Source organism: Limulus polyphemus, unplaced genomic scaffold (genome assembly GCF_000517525.1).
Source record: "Limulus polyphemus unplaced genomic scaffold, Limulus_polyphemus-2.1.2 Scaffold1586, whole genome shotgun sequence".
NCBI classification, from domain to species: Eukaryota; Metazoa; Arthropoda; class Merostomata; order Xiphosura; family Limulidae; genus Limulus; species Limulus polyphemus.
Genome location: NW_013667196.1, coordinates 27,705 through 40,764, shown reverse-complemented (window position 1 = coordinate 40,764; position 13,060 = coordinate 27,705). Strand labels below are relative to the sequence as shown.

At 30.6% G+C, this 13,060-nt stretch overlaps 1 protein-coding gene across 1 annotated transcript in view; it reads left to right on the top strand.

The window, feature by feature from the left end:
* LOC106464200 (putative RNA-binding protein Luc7-like 1) overlaps positions 1 to 13,060 on the top strand; it is a 23,536-nt gene that overhangs the window by 6,636 nt on the left and 3,840 nt on the right. Inside the window, exons 3-4 of the mRNA XM_022391901.1 lie at positions 10,149 to 10,247; positions 11,313 to 11,423. Coding sequence (XP_022247609.1) covers positions 10,149 to 10,247; positions 11,313 to 11,423 — 210 coding nt within the window. The remainder of the gene's footprint in view (positions 1 to 10,148; positions 10,248 to 11,312; positions 11,424 to 13,060) is intronic.

Genomic DNA, 13,060 nt, shown 5'->3' with positions numbered 1-13,060 from the left:
AGTGAGTAATTTATGTTAAATTTTATTCTTATTGGAGGGGTGGTGAATAAAATAGAGAAGATAGGGTGTCTACAGAAAATGTGTCACCTTTCTAATAGTAGGGAAATTTAGGATTTTTTAAATATTGCCTTATAAAATTAAGAACTTAAAACTTATATACTATTAAAATATGGATTATTAGCTACAAATTAATGGGTATAACATAAAGGAAAAATGGTTTAATAAAAATTTTAATGTAAGCCACTAAAACCTCGTGACATGCAGTAAATGATGCCCGAGCAGATAGAGTTAATTCTCAAAACCCACAGTCACACAGACAGATAGACATTTAAATTAATTCAATTATATTATCACAGTAGGTTGGTTCCCAGTTAAATTTGGCTGTCAACTCTAGGATTAATATTTATCATAAGGAAAATTACATAAAGATTTAATCACTGTAGTGTTAACGTAAACCATAATTTTATTGATTTGTGTGCGTGGAGGGTATTCCACATGCTAGGCTATGAAATCCTTATGACTAAATTAAAAAAAAATTATAGAATATAACAAAATTGAGCTGCCAGTGGTATTGTGTTCGCTGTTAAATAATAGAAAAATTCTAAAACGTACTTATTTGTGTGCTTTATGAGACAGGGACGAAGCCATTAAATTTTCTAGTATTTTGTCCCTTAGAGAAGAATATTTTTTTAAAGTTTTGTTTGTTTTAAAAATTCCACACCCCTGTAACAGAAACTGAAATGCACGTCAGTTTGAAATTTAATGGGTAATTAATATACTTCATCAATATAGTATACACACACAGTAGCTTATAAAAGCTCCACTATTTGTAAACTATCGAACAACTTAAAATAGAACTTCGTCAAACTACAAGTTAACGTTGGTGACAAAGAATAGAGGAAGATGTTTGAAAAATGCCCTCTATTATTTTATAAAGTTGTATTTTAAATGTAAACAACTTAGTATTCACTAATACATTTCAGAGAGAAAGAAATAATATTATACAGAACCAAACTTAGCTTTGGACATTTTATTAAAAACACTTACTATAATTTTGTTAAATTCTAAGGCTGGGACAATGAATGGATGCATAAAATGCTTATAACCACCAGCGGTTAAACTGTATCCTTCATTTAAAAAAAAAAATCCATATTACACATGTACGTATAAGAAAGAACTGTCATGTCCATTTTTTAACTTTCTCTTTTCCTTATCTCCTAAACTGCTTGTGTAGAAGAATAGCATGTGTTTCCAGAGGTATTGTTTTTTTTTTTCTGTCACACCCCCTCTGCAATCAAAGACAAGTTAAAGGTAAGAAATGTTTTTAAGTAAAATGCCCATGTACAAGGAATAGGGCATTTATCAAAATAATATAATGATATCATAGTTATTAGAAAATAATTTTAATACTGCATTTCATTCTGAACAGTTTACTGCAGCTACAGTTGTAATTAATGAAGTCAAATATAGCTACAGAAACTAGTACAGTTTGTGTAGAATATATATATGGTCTGATGAAAACTCAAAGCCAAAAGGTTTGCAGAACAATTTTCCAAACAATCTGTACTACTGATTGTTTTATGTGTAATAGTTTTGAAAGTCATTACTGCATCAGTGGTTTTAAAAAAAACAACAACATTGTCCCAGCCTTGTTAGAATGTGAAAATGGAATAATATGTAATGAAAGATACACAGTAATAGTGATATATTGTGAAAAGTAAAAGTTGAATGTATTTTTTCTACATGGAAGCAGTGTGTTGCTGCCTGAATAGGGTGGTATAATATCAACAGTAATACATTTTATGACATTTGTGTAATAACCTAACATATGAAGAAGTGTAGAAAGTTATATACAGATATATATTCTTTTATTATATTTTTTACTCATTCCAGACTAGAGAGAGAGAGAGGTTTTGTACAAAAATGTACATTGATGAAGACTCGGTAACAACGAGGTTATACATATTAGTGTTGTAAAGGGAAAATATTTCTACATAGCTATTATAAAATCTCTAGTCTTCAAGACAATGTATATTTGAGATAGTAATTAGGCAAAAGTGGGTTTTAGGTTAGAAACATTGAGTGCAAATTGAAGGTCATTAATACACCCTTGTCTTGTTAAACCTCGTTTGGGGTATTGAATTCACTTTTAGTTATCGTGTTTAAGGAAGAGTTTTGGGTCGTTAAAATGAGATCACAGACTTTTAGGTTTGGAGGAGATTGTCGTATGGAGATAGTTTCAAATCTTGATGTGTTTTCAAAAATATCAAAGAAGTTTAAGCTTGATACCTGCAAGTTTTCATTAAAAAAAACTGCAGGCATTAAAACTAGAAGATAAAAATTTAAAATACTGAAAACTCGGGTGCAACTCCAGTTATTACAGTGTTATTTTTTCCAGTAGGGTGAATAACCTACAGAATAGTTTGTCTTTGATTGTGATAGAAGTTCCAACATTCAAGGAGTTTAATAAAATAAGATTGGATGAGTATTTTAGAGATTTTAGGAAAAGATGTTTCTAATGTAGTTTGTAGTAGCAAATGGTGGACCAGACTTCGTTTTCTGTGGAAATAAAATGATCTTATTTACCAATACCTAGTTAACTTTTAAAGTTACAGCAATTTTTAAAATCTTTGTCCAAATTTGTGTTTCTTCCTCTTGATTTCCTGTTTCTATTCAGCTTATCCTTTCTATAAAAGTTTTTTTTTTCATTTTGATGATCTTTTTAACTAAATAATTACTTTTTTATTTGCTTTCAATATTTAATTTTTCTCACTAATAAATCTAATTTAAAACATTAATTAAATTAGAACTTTTTAGCATTTGCATCTGTAGTAAAATATATAACTTTTTTTTTTATAATAATCACTATGTTGTTTAGAACATAACCACAGAGAAGGTTGATATTCTCTTTTTTTTTTTCTTTTTTTTTTGGTCTGGTGAGTTCATTAAAAACTTCTACTGTAGATTTCGTTATGTGAAATTTGCTTTGCAAAATATTAGGTTGTTGTTATTCTCTTAACTTCAGACTGTTGGTCTACAGATTTCCATGTTGTAAGATTGTCTATAGATTTCCATGTTGTAAGCTTGTCTACAGATCTCCATGTTGTAAGATTGTCTACAGATTTCCATGTTGTAAGATTGTCTACAGATTTCCATGTTGTAAGATTGTCTACAGATTTCCATGTTTTAAGCTTGTCTACAGATTTCCATGTTTTAAGCTTGTCTACAGATTTCCATGTTGTAAGATTGTCTACAGATTTCCATGTTGTAAGATTGTCTACAGATTTCCATGTTGTAAGATTGTCTACAGATTACCATGTTATAAGATTGTCTACTGATTTCTGTATTGTAAGCTTGTATACAGGTTTCCATGTTGTAAGATTGTCTACAGATTTCCGTGTTGTAAGATTGTCCACAGATTTCCGTGTTGTAAGATTGTCCACAGATTTCCATGTTGTAAGCTTGTCTACAGATTTCCATGTTGTAAGCTTGTCCACAGATTTCCATGTTGTAAGCTTGTCTACAGATTTCCGTGTTGTAAGATTGTCTGGAATGAGTAAAATAGTAGTAATATTTGAAATCAAAATCTAATGCAAATTACTGAAATGGAGGAACAAAATCAACAAATCCTGTTCACTTAATCTTTCTACACTTCTTTATAATTTTTGGGAATATACTTAGAAAATTTTGGCCTAAAAAACAGTTTAATTTTCAGCAGTTCATTTAGCACATTTGCTAGAGTTGGTTATTGTCATGCAAGTTTATTAGGAGGTTTTTTTTTTTTTTTTGTTTTGTTTATTTGTTTGTTTTACAGGGAAGGGTTCTGGCTTCTGCTGTTTAGGATTGGTAAAGCTTTCCTAATTAGAATATGTTTTACTTTTCAGAAGTTGACCACTTTTAGAAACACGGGGTGGCACAGCAGTTTTTTATTGCTGACCTAGAGTACATTGTGAGTTAAAAACTTGTATGCTCTGTCTTCAAAACCATATTAAACAAATGGACTATGAAGTGGTCAGATAAATATTGTTTAGTGTGTGATGGAAGGTTAACTTGTAAATAATTTTTTGGAAACTGTATTGTCCCCTCATCTGTTCAAAGCTCTGCACTGGCATGTATATACATGTACAATATAATTCTTTAGCTTTTTCATCATTCTTAAAATTTTAGTCTTCTCTGTATAAAGTTTTTGTACCATTTTTTTAATTAAATGTTGTCATACTGCATTGTATAATTCATGATGTTAACGTAAAATATTATTAGATAATACATAATTAATACAATTTATTTTTATTTAGCAGATCTTAAACATTAGCCTCTTAACATTCTTAATATTTTTATCATGTCCATGTATGAAAGAATTTTCTCTTAGGTTGTAAACAATTTCTCTCAGACATCACGTAGGACTCCCTGCCAGCCTTATTGAAGATTGGTACTTCTTATGGTAAAGTAAATTGATAGTTTTTGTCATCTTCAGCTCCAAATATGACATTTTAACCTGAGATTTTCAAACAGTAAAGTGAATAAATGTTATTTTTCTGCTGGACAGAAGTTCATGTAGGAGCTACCAACGAGCATTATGTGGATTCTGTATATAATAGACTCGGTGATTTTAAACTTCTTATTCAGCCTTATAGACTCAAAATGGACATGAAAATGCAGTTTTATTAAAGCATTGAGTAAAATTAAACTCGTGATGTAAATTTGTGGCTTGGTTTTAAAGTTGCAATGTCTGGCTTGGATATGAGCACTGCACTAAATCAGTTTGTGGTTGGGAACAAATGTAAGTAACATATTTTTTTATTTTTGTCTACAGCTTTTGACAAGCATTTACTCAGCTGTTATAAACTTTAAACAATTATAGGATGTTTACCGAGATGTTAAGATGAAGAAGCAAAATATTTGGTTATGTCACTATTTTGATTACCACTGATGAAGAATATGTAACAGATAATTTTGATGTGTAGTTTACTGTAGTTTTTCTGCTTATTGCTCTACCATTAGTTTCACATCTAATCCAAAACTGAGGCCAAAATAAAAAATACTTTGTTTGCCCAAGCACAACCAACCCTGGAAAAAAAAAAAAACTCGGTGAAAACAAATTATGCCAAAAAATAAAACAGAATTTTTTTTCATAATTGATTTGGCTGAAAATCGATTTCTAAACTTGTTACAACTCTGACCATCAATATGACTGTCCAGTTGCTGGACAGAAGTTCATGTCAGAGCTACCAACGAGCATTATGTGGATTCTGTATATAATAGACTCGGTGATTTTAAACTTCTTATTCAGCATTTAAAGACTTGAAATGGAAACGCAGTATTATTAAACCATTGAGTAAAATTAAACCGAAGAATAAGAATTTTTGTAAGAATAAAACATCGAGGTAATTGAATCTAGTTTGTGTTACACAGTATGAAATGAATGTTTATGTAAGCCCCAACTCACTAACTTACTGTTAAATCTATAACAAAGTCTATCGTAAATTTGAAATAAAAGTAAAACTTTTTCTTTTCAAAAAAGAAAATTTCCTAAAAAAAAATATGAGAGGGCTACAAATAGTTGCAAGTGGTTTCTTGTTATCTCTCATCAGTATTGTACTCATACACCCCAGGTGCTATCTAATAAAGCATCATTACCAGTATTTGAAAAGTTTCTGAATATTTTCACATGTACAATCTATTCACAAGTTTCTTGGCACTTGAAGTATATTGTTTTTCAAAAATATAATACACATGTTCACGGTATTTTTTGTTTGTAATTTTACTATTGTATGTTCCCCATTGTGGCTTGTCACAAGTGAAAGTTTTGGGTTTTTGTGATACAACTAATTTTCACCCAGTTTGCTGTGATGGTGTTATCTTTGAAGAATATTCGGGTTTAAGACTGTGCTAGCATGATTACTCTGAATGTGTGCTGCTAGGAAGTGTTAATTTATTCAGTAATTGGCACAAACTGCACTGCTTTATTCAGTAATTGACACAAACTGCACTGCTATATACAGTAATTGGCACAAACTGCACTGCTTTATTCAGTAATTGACACAAACTGCACTGCTATATACAGTAATTGGCACAAACTGCACTGCTATATACATCAAAGGTTTGCAAAATTTTATGACTGTTTATGAACGGTCATACACAAGTCAGTTGTTTAACATGTGTGAATAACTTAGGTAGTTAAAACGTCAGTTAGAAGACACCTTTTTATGTTAATCACATGTTCATATTTATGGATTATGTTGATAATACACTAAACAAATATTCACTGTAAATGTTCTAAAGTAGATATGTGTTTGTGATAAGGTTCAGAGTGGCGAATGTTTAACAACAGTGTAAATTCCATATGTAAGTTCACATGACTAACATTTTCCGTAACAGTATACTACTTCTGAAGAAAATGTGATTTGTACACACACACACACACTGTCAATCTAGTGATTTCTGAATGCTTGCACGAAACTGAGTATTTCTAAATGAGCAGTTAGAAAATGAGTTAAGACAAAAAAAGTCCATGTTTCTGGTCATAGTGATTGGATAAGAGTGGTGCAGTTATGTGGCTATATTATTTTTTTATGAATGAAAATCTTTCTTAGGTATGAAGTGAGGAAATGTCTCATTGTATTAATATACCTTTAACAAATTACGATAATCAAATATCCAATGGAGAAAAACAATTCTCTAACTCGTATTTATCTAGTTGCAGGTTTCCTCTTTTATCATCAAATTAGTACTGGTTGCAAAAATAGTTTTTGAAAAATATTCGGCTACATGAGCAATGTCTAATATATGGCGTGATAATAACATAAAACTAGAAAACAAGACATTATTTTCAACCATAAATAATATTTAGCTTGTTTAATTACGCTAGTGTTTCAAAAGGATCACTCATTTTTGTATTCTTTGATAGATTATTTAGACAAGAGTGTTCATGATGAAATTTAGTTGAATGGATTGCAACTACCTGTTGTAGAAACACAATATTATAAAGACCGACAACACACTGACCTGAATACGAAAGGTGGACAATGTTGTCCTCTATACTTGTGTCTTTACAACATACAGTTGTGTGCATTATAATAGTTTTATGCTCTTTGTTGTTCTTTAAGTTTTTCTGATGTGGCAGAAACAAAACTAGCTAAAACTAAATGAAAGTCTTGGAGGGACTCTAGCTATTCCTAAAATCAGCATAAAATACTTGTTTGTGCTTTTTGACACAATTAGCCATCCTACATAAAAATGAAAAGTCGACAAAGATCACATGTCAGGCTCTTAACGGTTAACGTGAATAAATGGTTGAACATATAGACACGTTTTTTTCGCTTCAAATCAGTATATTATTGAAGGTTGTGTGTGCTTTCAATATTTCTAGAATCATTATTCGACATAGATTTAATTGAACAATTCTGCCATAAAATTGGTAAGTGGTTAGCTGTGTTTAACATTTCTTTCTGTTCTGATACTGAATCTTTATTATGGACATGCTATCCTGCCAGAAACTATGGACAGCACTTAAAGCCAATCAAATATGGGCCTACCTACCAAACTTTCTTGGACAGGGTTGGGCAAGGGCAAACAAAAACATTTTTTAAGTGTGGCCTGATTTGATTATTTTCTTTCACCTTTACAGATTTGTTTTTGTAATTCGTTTGAAAACCAATTTGGTTCCACCTTGTTGGATTTTACGGCAACACTTGAAACCATTAAAAATAATCGTGTTAGAAAATTTATTGTTCAATAACCTCGGTACAGTTATTTAACCCAAATTGCTATTATTATTTTGTACCTTGCATGAGAACTTCGTAATAGTGGTGGAAAAAAAAACAACAACAAACATTTTAGCCCGTACAATTGAAGTTGTAAAATTAGTTTCTTACATCTATATGATTTTCTCATCCTTTTAGTTTAAATTTAAGTGTAGTTCATATGTTAAATGTATGAACTTGATTATAGGAAACATGAACAGTAGAAAATAGTGAAGATTGTACAATGCACTCTTATTAATAAAATGATGTTATTTTTTTCCTGTGAAGGTCAATGTAGAATAATTAGGTCTAGGTTGATTCATATAGTAGAAAATTGTTTATATAATTTTATTCCAGAGATTTCAATTAATAATTTCTGTTACATTAAATATACAACATTAAAATGTAAAGAAATTACCTCTGATTAGTTTAAAGATAGACTATTATCTTTAGTTTTATTTTATCGGGTTTAGTTTTTGTAAGTAAAAAAAATTAAGATTATTTTTATTAGGTCATGAAAAGTAAACTAGTTTTTCTCATATAGAGGTGTAATCTGCAGGACAGTTTTCAGTGTGAGTTAAGTGTGTTTGTCAATGTAGAATAAAGAGTTATACAGCAACATGATAAAAAAAAGAAGCTTATTACCAGGGAACTCTTTTTATAATCTTGCTCACTGTGGTTGGTGTCAGTTTTTCTGGCTTGTTGTATGGCAGGACGTGGTATGGAGAAAGGGCTATTATTACCAATATAGAACAAGCAGTAGTGTATAATTTTAGTTATAAGTATAAGTATAGTAATTTAATTCAATCATCTATCTTCAAAACCAATAATGGGAGTGGATTGTTCACACACACACATACATATCATCAATTATAAACCAATTTACTGAGGTCCAAGTTGCACAACCTTGAATAAGTTTAGCTTCTTTTAAAAATCTATTAACTGCCTGTTATTAAGAAATTACTCGTAGTATTACTGGTGCCCGTTTACCTTGAATTGCTATTATACATTTTCAACCTAAAATCTATAAATCCTGGTAATTTATTTGTTTCTTGCACAGGTTCCCTTGTCAAAAGAAACTCATTCCATGTAGACTTTGAGGCATTAAATATTTTCTTGGGTGTTTTCATTTATTCTAGCACTACTTGTCTGGTAAGATGTTTTTTTTGACAGTGGGTGTTATGTCTTCTGTGGAAACTTGATGCTACTCGTGTAAAAAGCTGAAGAATTACCTACCTTTTTTGTCTAACGATTCTTTTGTTTCTCATTTAACGTGTGTATTATGGATGATTCATTCTAATCGATACCAAGGTGGCTTCAGTTGACAGGCTTACTTAACTTTCAGGCTTTTTTCACTTTTAATTTAAAGTATGATTAGCTTTAAACTTCCATGATTTACATCTTTATCCATGGCTAGATTCACTTAGCTTTGAACTTGTGGGTTGTATTATATCAATCGTATGACTGAAATTAATTTTATCTTTCATGTGATGAAACTTGTGGGTCTTGATTGTTTATTTTATTACTAGACTTTGGTATATATATATATATATTGTTTTTCACATTAATTTGGTTACTCATTATACTAAACTTTCACAAAAAGCTTTACATAACAAGTTACATAAACTGACCACCATAGCACTTGCTGGACTGTAGAGAGTTGGAAAATTCCAAATTTTAGTACAACTTAATGTTCTGTTTTATAATATATATCCTTGTTGATGTAGTTTTTCAGGTGTTATTCAACATCAAAACTGTTTCAATTGGATTCTAGATTAAAGTCAAGGCAGAGGTTGTTGTACCTCTGATTTGTTATGTCTTCTTTTAAATAAAATATGAAAATTTACAAATGGGAGAAAGTGGTTGAGGTTACTTCAATAATGCTGCTTCGATTGAGTAGCTAAAACACTACTTTTTATGACTTTTCATCTCTTACAAGAGAGACGTGACCATCTCTTATTTGTAAGAGATGAAATATCATATATAACTACTTGAAGCTGCAATGTTTAAGTATATTTTAGCTATGGGTACATTTAAGAAATTAAGTGGTTGTTGAATCAAATATCAAAGAACAAATGTTTGATCATTTTTGTGTGCTGTATAAAAAGAAATTGTACCCGTGATTATTATCTTTAAATCTTCATGGAATTGGAAATTTTTTTACAAAAATAGGGTATTGTTACTAGTGCACTTGATAATGCATGTGCATATTTTTCATGTATTTCTTATATTGAGCACACATCAGAATATTACCCCTGCATTTGAATTTTGTAGTTATAAAAACATATTATTTGTGCCTGAACATTTAGTTTCATTATTATAGGTATACTACATCATATCCCCCACCCCCCATGAATTTATACAATAATTCACAAAATGAAAATTTGAATAACTTTTTCCTTACAGAGAATGGATATAGGAGAATGCAGAAAAATTCATGATCTTGCCCTCCGAGCTGACTTCGTGGCTGCTTCAAAGAGAAAAGAATACTATTATGATGTTGATGTAAGTCCTGTCTCTCATGTTGATACATATTAAGACTGAGAATGTTTTTTGAAACTCGATTGTATAAAATATTTAAAAAGTTAGTTTAAAAACAGTTTTGTTTTACAGTTGTGAAAAAAAGTACTATTGAAAACATCTTAAATAAATGTTTTCGAAAAATATAGTTATTTAAGTATGAATAGGTATGATCTTAGAAGGTCATTGTTAAATATTCGTTAGCATGGATCACAACAATATCATCGATATATTTCTAAGGGTCTTTTAGAAACAACCAATTTTTTTTTTTTTATCATTGGGTTTACTATATTTTCACAAAACCGTTAAAAAGTTACTATAAAATAATATTCAAAACTTTTTATTCTGTTGAGGTATTCCTGTTTAGAATAATAATGACACACAGGTAAACTAACTCTGCCCAAATAGGAGTTTGGTGATTTGGCTGAATGCGATGTTAATATGAGAACAATTGGAAAAGAGAAGATATGGAAACCTGATGAATGTAACTAAGTTTATTTATTTTACTTTTATATTTGTCTTCCAGGTTGAAAAAAAACTAAATTGATGTGAAATAAATTTCAAAACTGAAATTATAATATGGCTATACATGATCAGCACATGCTCCAGTAGACCTCAACAAAAGAAACAAGAACTTTACAGTATATATATATATCCTGGACTTTTCAAAGCATAAGTTGTTCTCCATGAAAGTGCCAAAATTGCTCTCACGATCCACATTCTCTCTGTCGATGACCGGTAACAAATAGGATTGCATAAAGTAGGATACAGTACAACTGTCCCATAGAGCAGTAGATAACTACTTTAATCGGACCATGCTGCAGAAAGTTACACCTCAAACGAAATTTAGCACAACCTTGACCAGATTTAGCATGTTACTAATTAGAATTCAGAATAATTTCAAAATTTTATATATAACAAAAGAGTGAGATCTGTAGTATTTGATTACTACAGTGATACTATCAGTAATATTAGAAACGAAATACACATTATGGTCATTTGTAATATTTGTGTGTTTACTTTTCAAATTTTTATTATACTCTTTCACAGGCAATGGAACAGCTCCAGACTTTTGTGAATGAATGTGATCGACGGACGGAACAGGCTAAACGCCGTCTTGCAGAAACTCAAGAACAATTGAGTGCAGAAGTGACAGCGAAGGTAGATAATTTATCATGTACCTTAAACTACGAGTAACAGCCTTCTGGTGTGAAAAAAAATACAAAAATTATCTTGGTGTATGTGACCTTTTACTGGTTGACTTTTATTCACAAGTAAAGAATAAAACATACAATCATATGTATCTCATAAAAATATAATTAAGATAGGAGGTCAAATTAGACTTTCTGATTAAAAGGAAAGTCAGTCTGTTTATTAAGTAATCTCTAAGCCATTTTAAGTCTGTGAGATATGCTTTTACTATCTATTCAGACCACTTTTTTGTGATTATCACTAGATCAAGATAGAATTAGATATTGATTGAAGCATTATAACATTGCCTATAAACCATGAGGCTTAGGAAATAAAAAGGGATTAAAACTAATAATTTGATTGGTTTTAAAAAAAGAGGAAGCAATTTATAAATTTTACTACTAATAATTATGTTAGACCTAGGTTATGTAACAAGTAACTCAGTCTTGATGTTATAAGTGTTACTGAATGTTTATGAACATATACAGGAAGTTTGTAAGTTGTACGTTAAATGTAGCATTTCTCTGCTTGTAAAATATGACTTCCAATCAACACTAATTTATTGGTGTAATAGAACTTTGGAGTAAACAACAATAAAAATATTTCACCGACTTGTGATCTTTTGCGATGTTTGGTTATATTTAGTGAACAAATATCATATGAGATATAGTCTTAGAGTTAAAGAGCATTCGGATATGAACCTAGATTTCATTCCGTGTTATCTCACTGACTGTCATAATGTGTTGCAAATTGCACGTCTGATATTTATTACATCTTTAATAAGAATTTATTTATTCCACTGTTCTCACTAAACTAACATATCTAGACATGATAGTTCACCGATTATTTGACAGTTTTACAAAAAAAAGCCCAGGATGAAATTTGTTCTGTTAGTTAGATAAAAGAGAGAGAGTTACCCTGTGTTATTACTAAGGTCTTGGGCATGTGGTTAGTTTGTTTTAATTTTAAATATACTTACACCAGTCGTAACGCAAGTTCAGTGGCTGTGTTTATGGCATTAATGCTACATGTGTGTTTATATAGTAGAATTGTTACAGGAGGGATACTGTCAAACATGGTAGAAATTTCAATTCTTCCTGATGCTGTTATTAGCTCAGTGCTGTATTCGAAACACAAAATTGAAATTACATTTCAAAATGTAGAATTACTAAGGGATTTGTAAGTGTAACAGTCAGTAGGCCTGGTCTATGGTTCAAAATGCCGTAATCCGACTATCAATAGTTATTTACTAATGGGATTTGTAAGTGTAACAGTCAGTAGGCCTGGTCTATGGTTTTTATGGTTTAAAATACCATAATCCAACTATCAATTGTTATTTACTAATGGGATTTGTAAGTGTAACAGTCAATAGGCCTGGTCTATGGTTCAAAATGCCGTAATCCGACTATCAATAGTTATTTACTAATGGGATTTGTAAGTGTAACAGTCAATAGGCCTGGTCTATGGTTCAAAATGCCGTAATCCGACTATCAATTGTTATTTACTAATGGGATTTGTAAGTGTAACAGTCAATAGGCCTGGTCTATGGTTCAAAATGCCGTAATCCGACTATCAATTGTTATTTACTAATAGGATTTGTAAGTGTA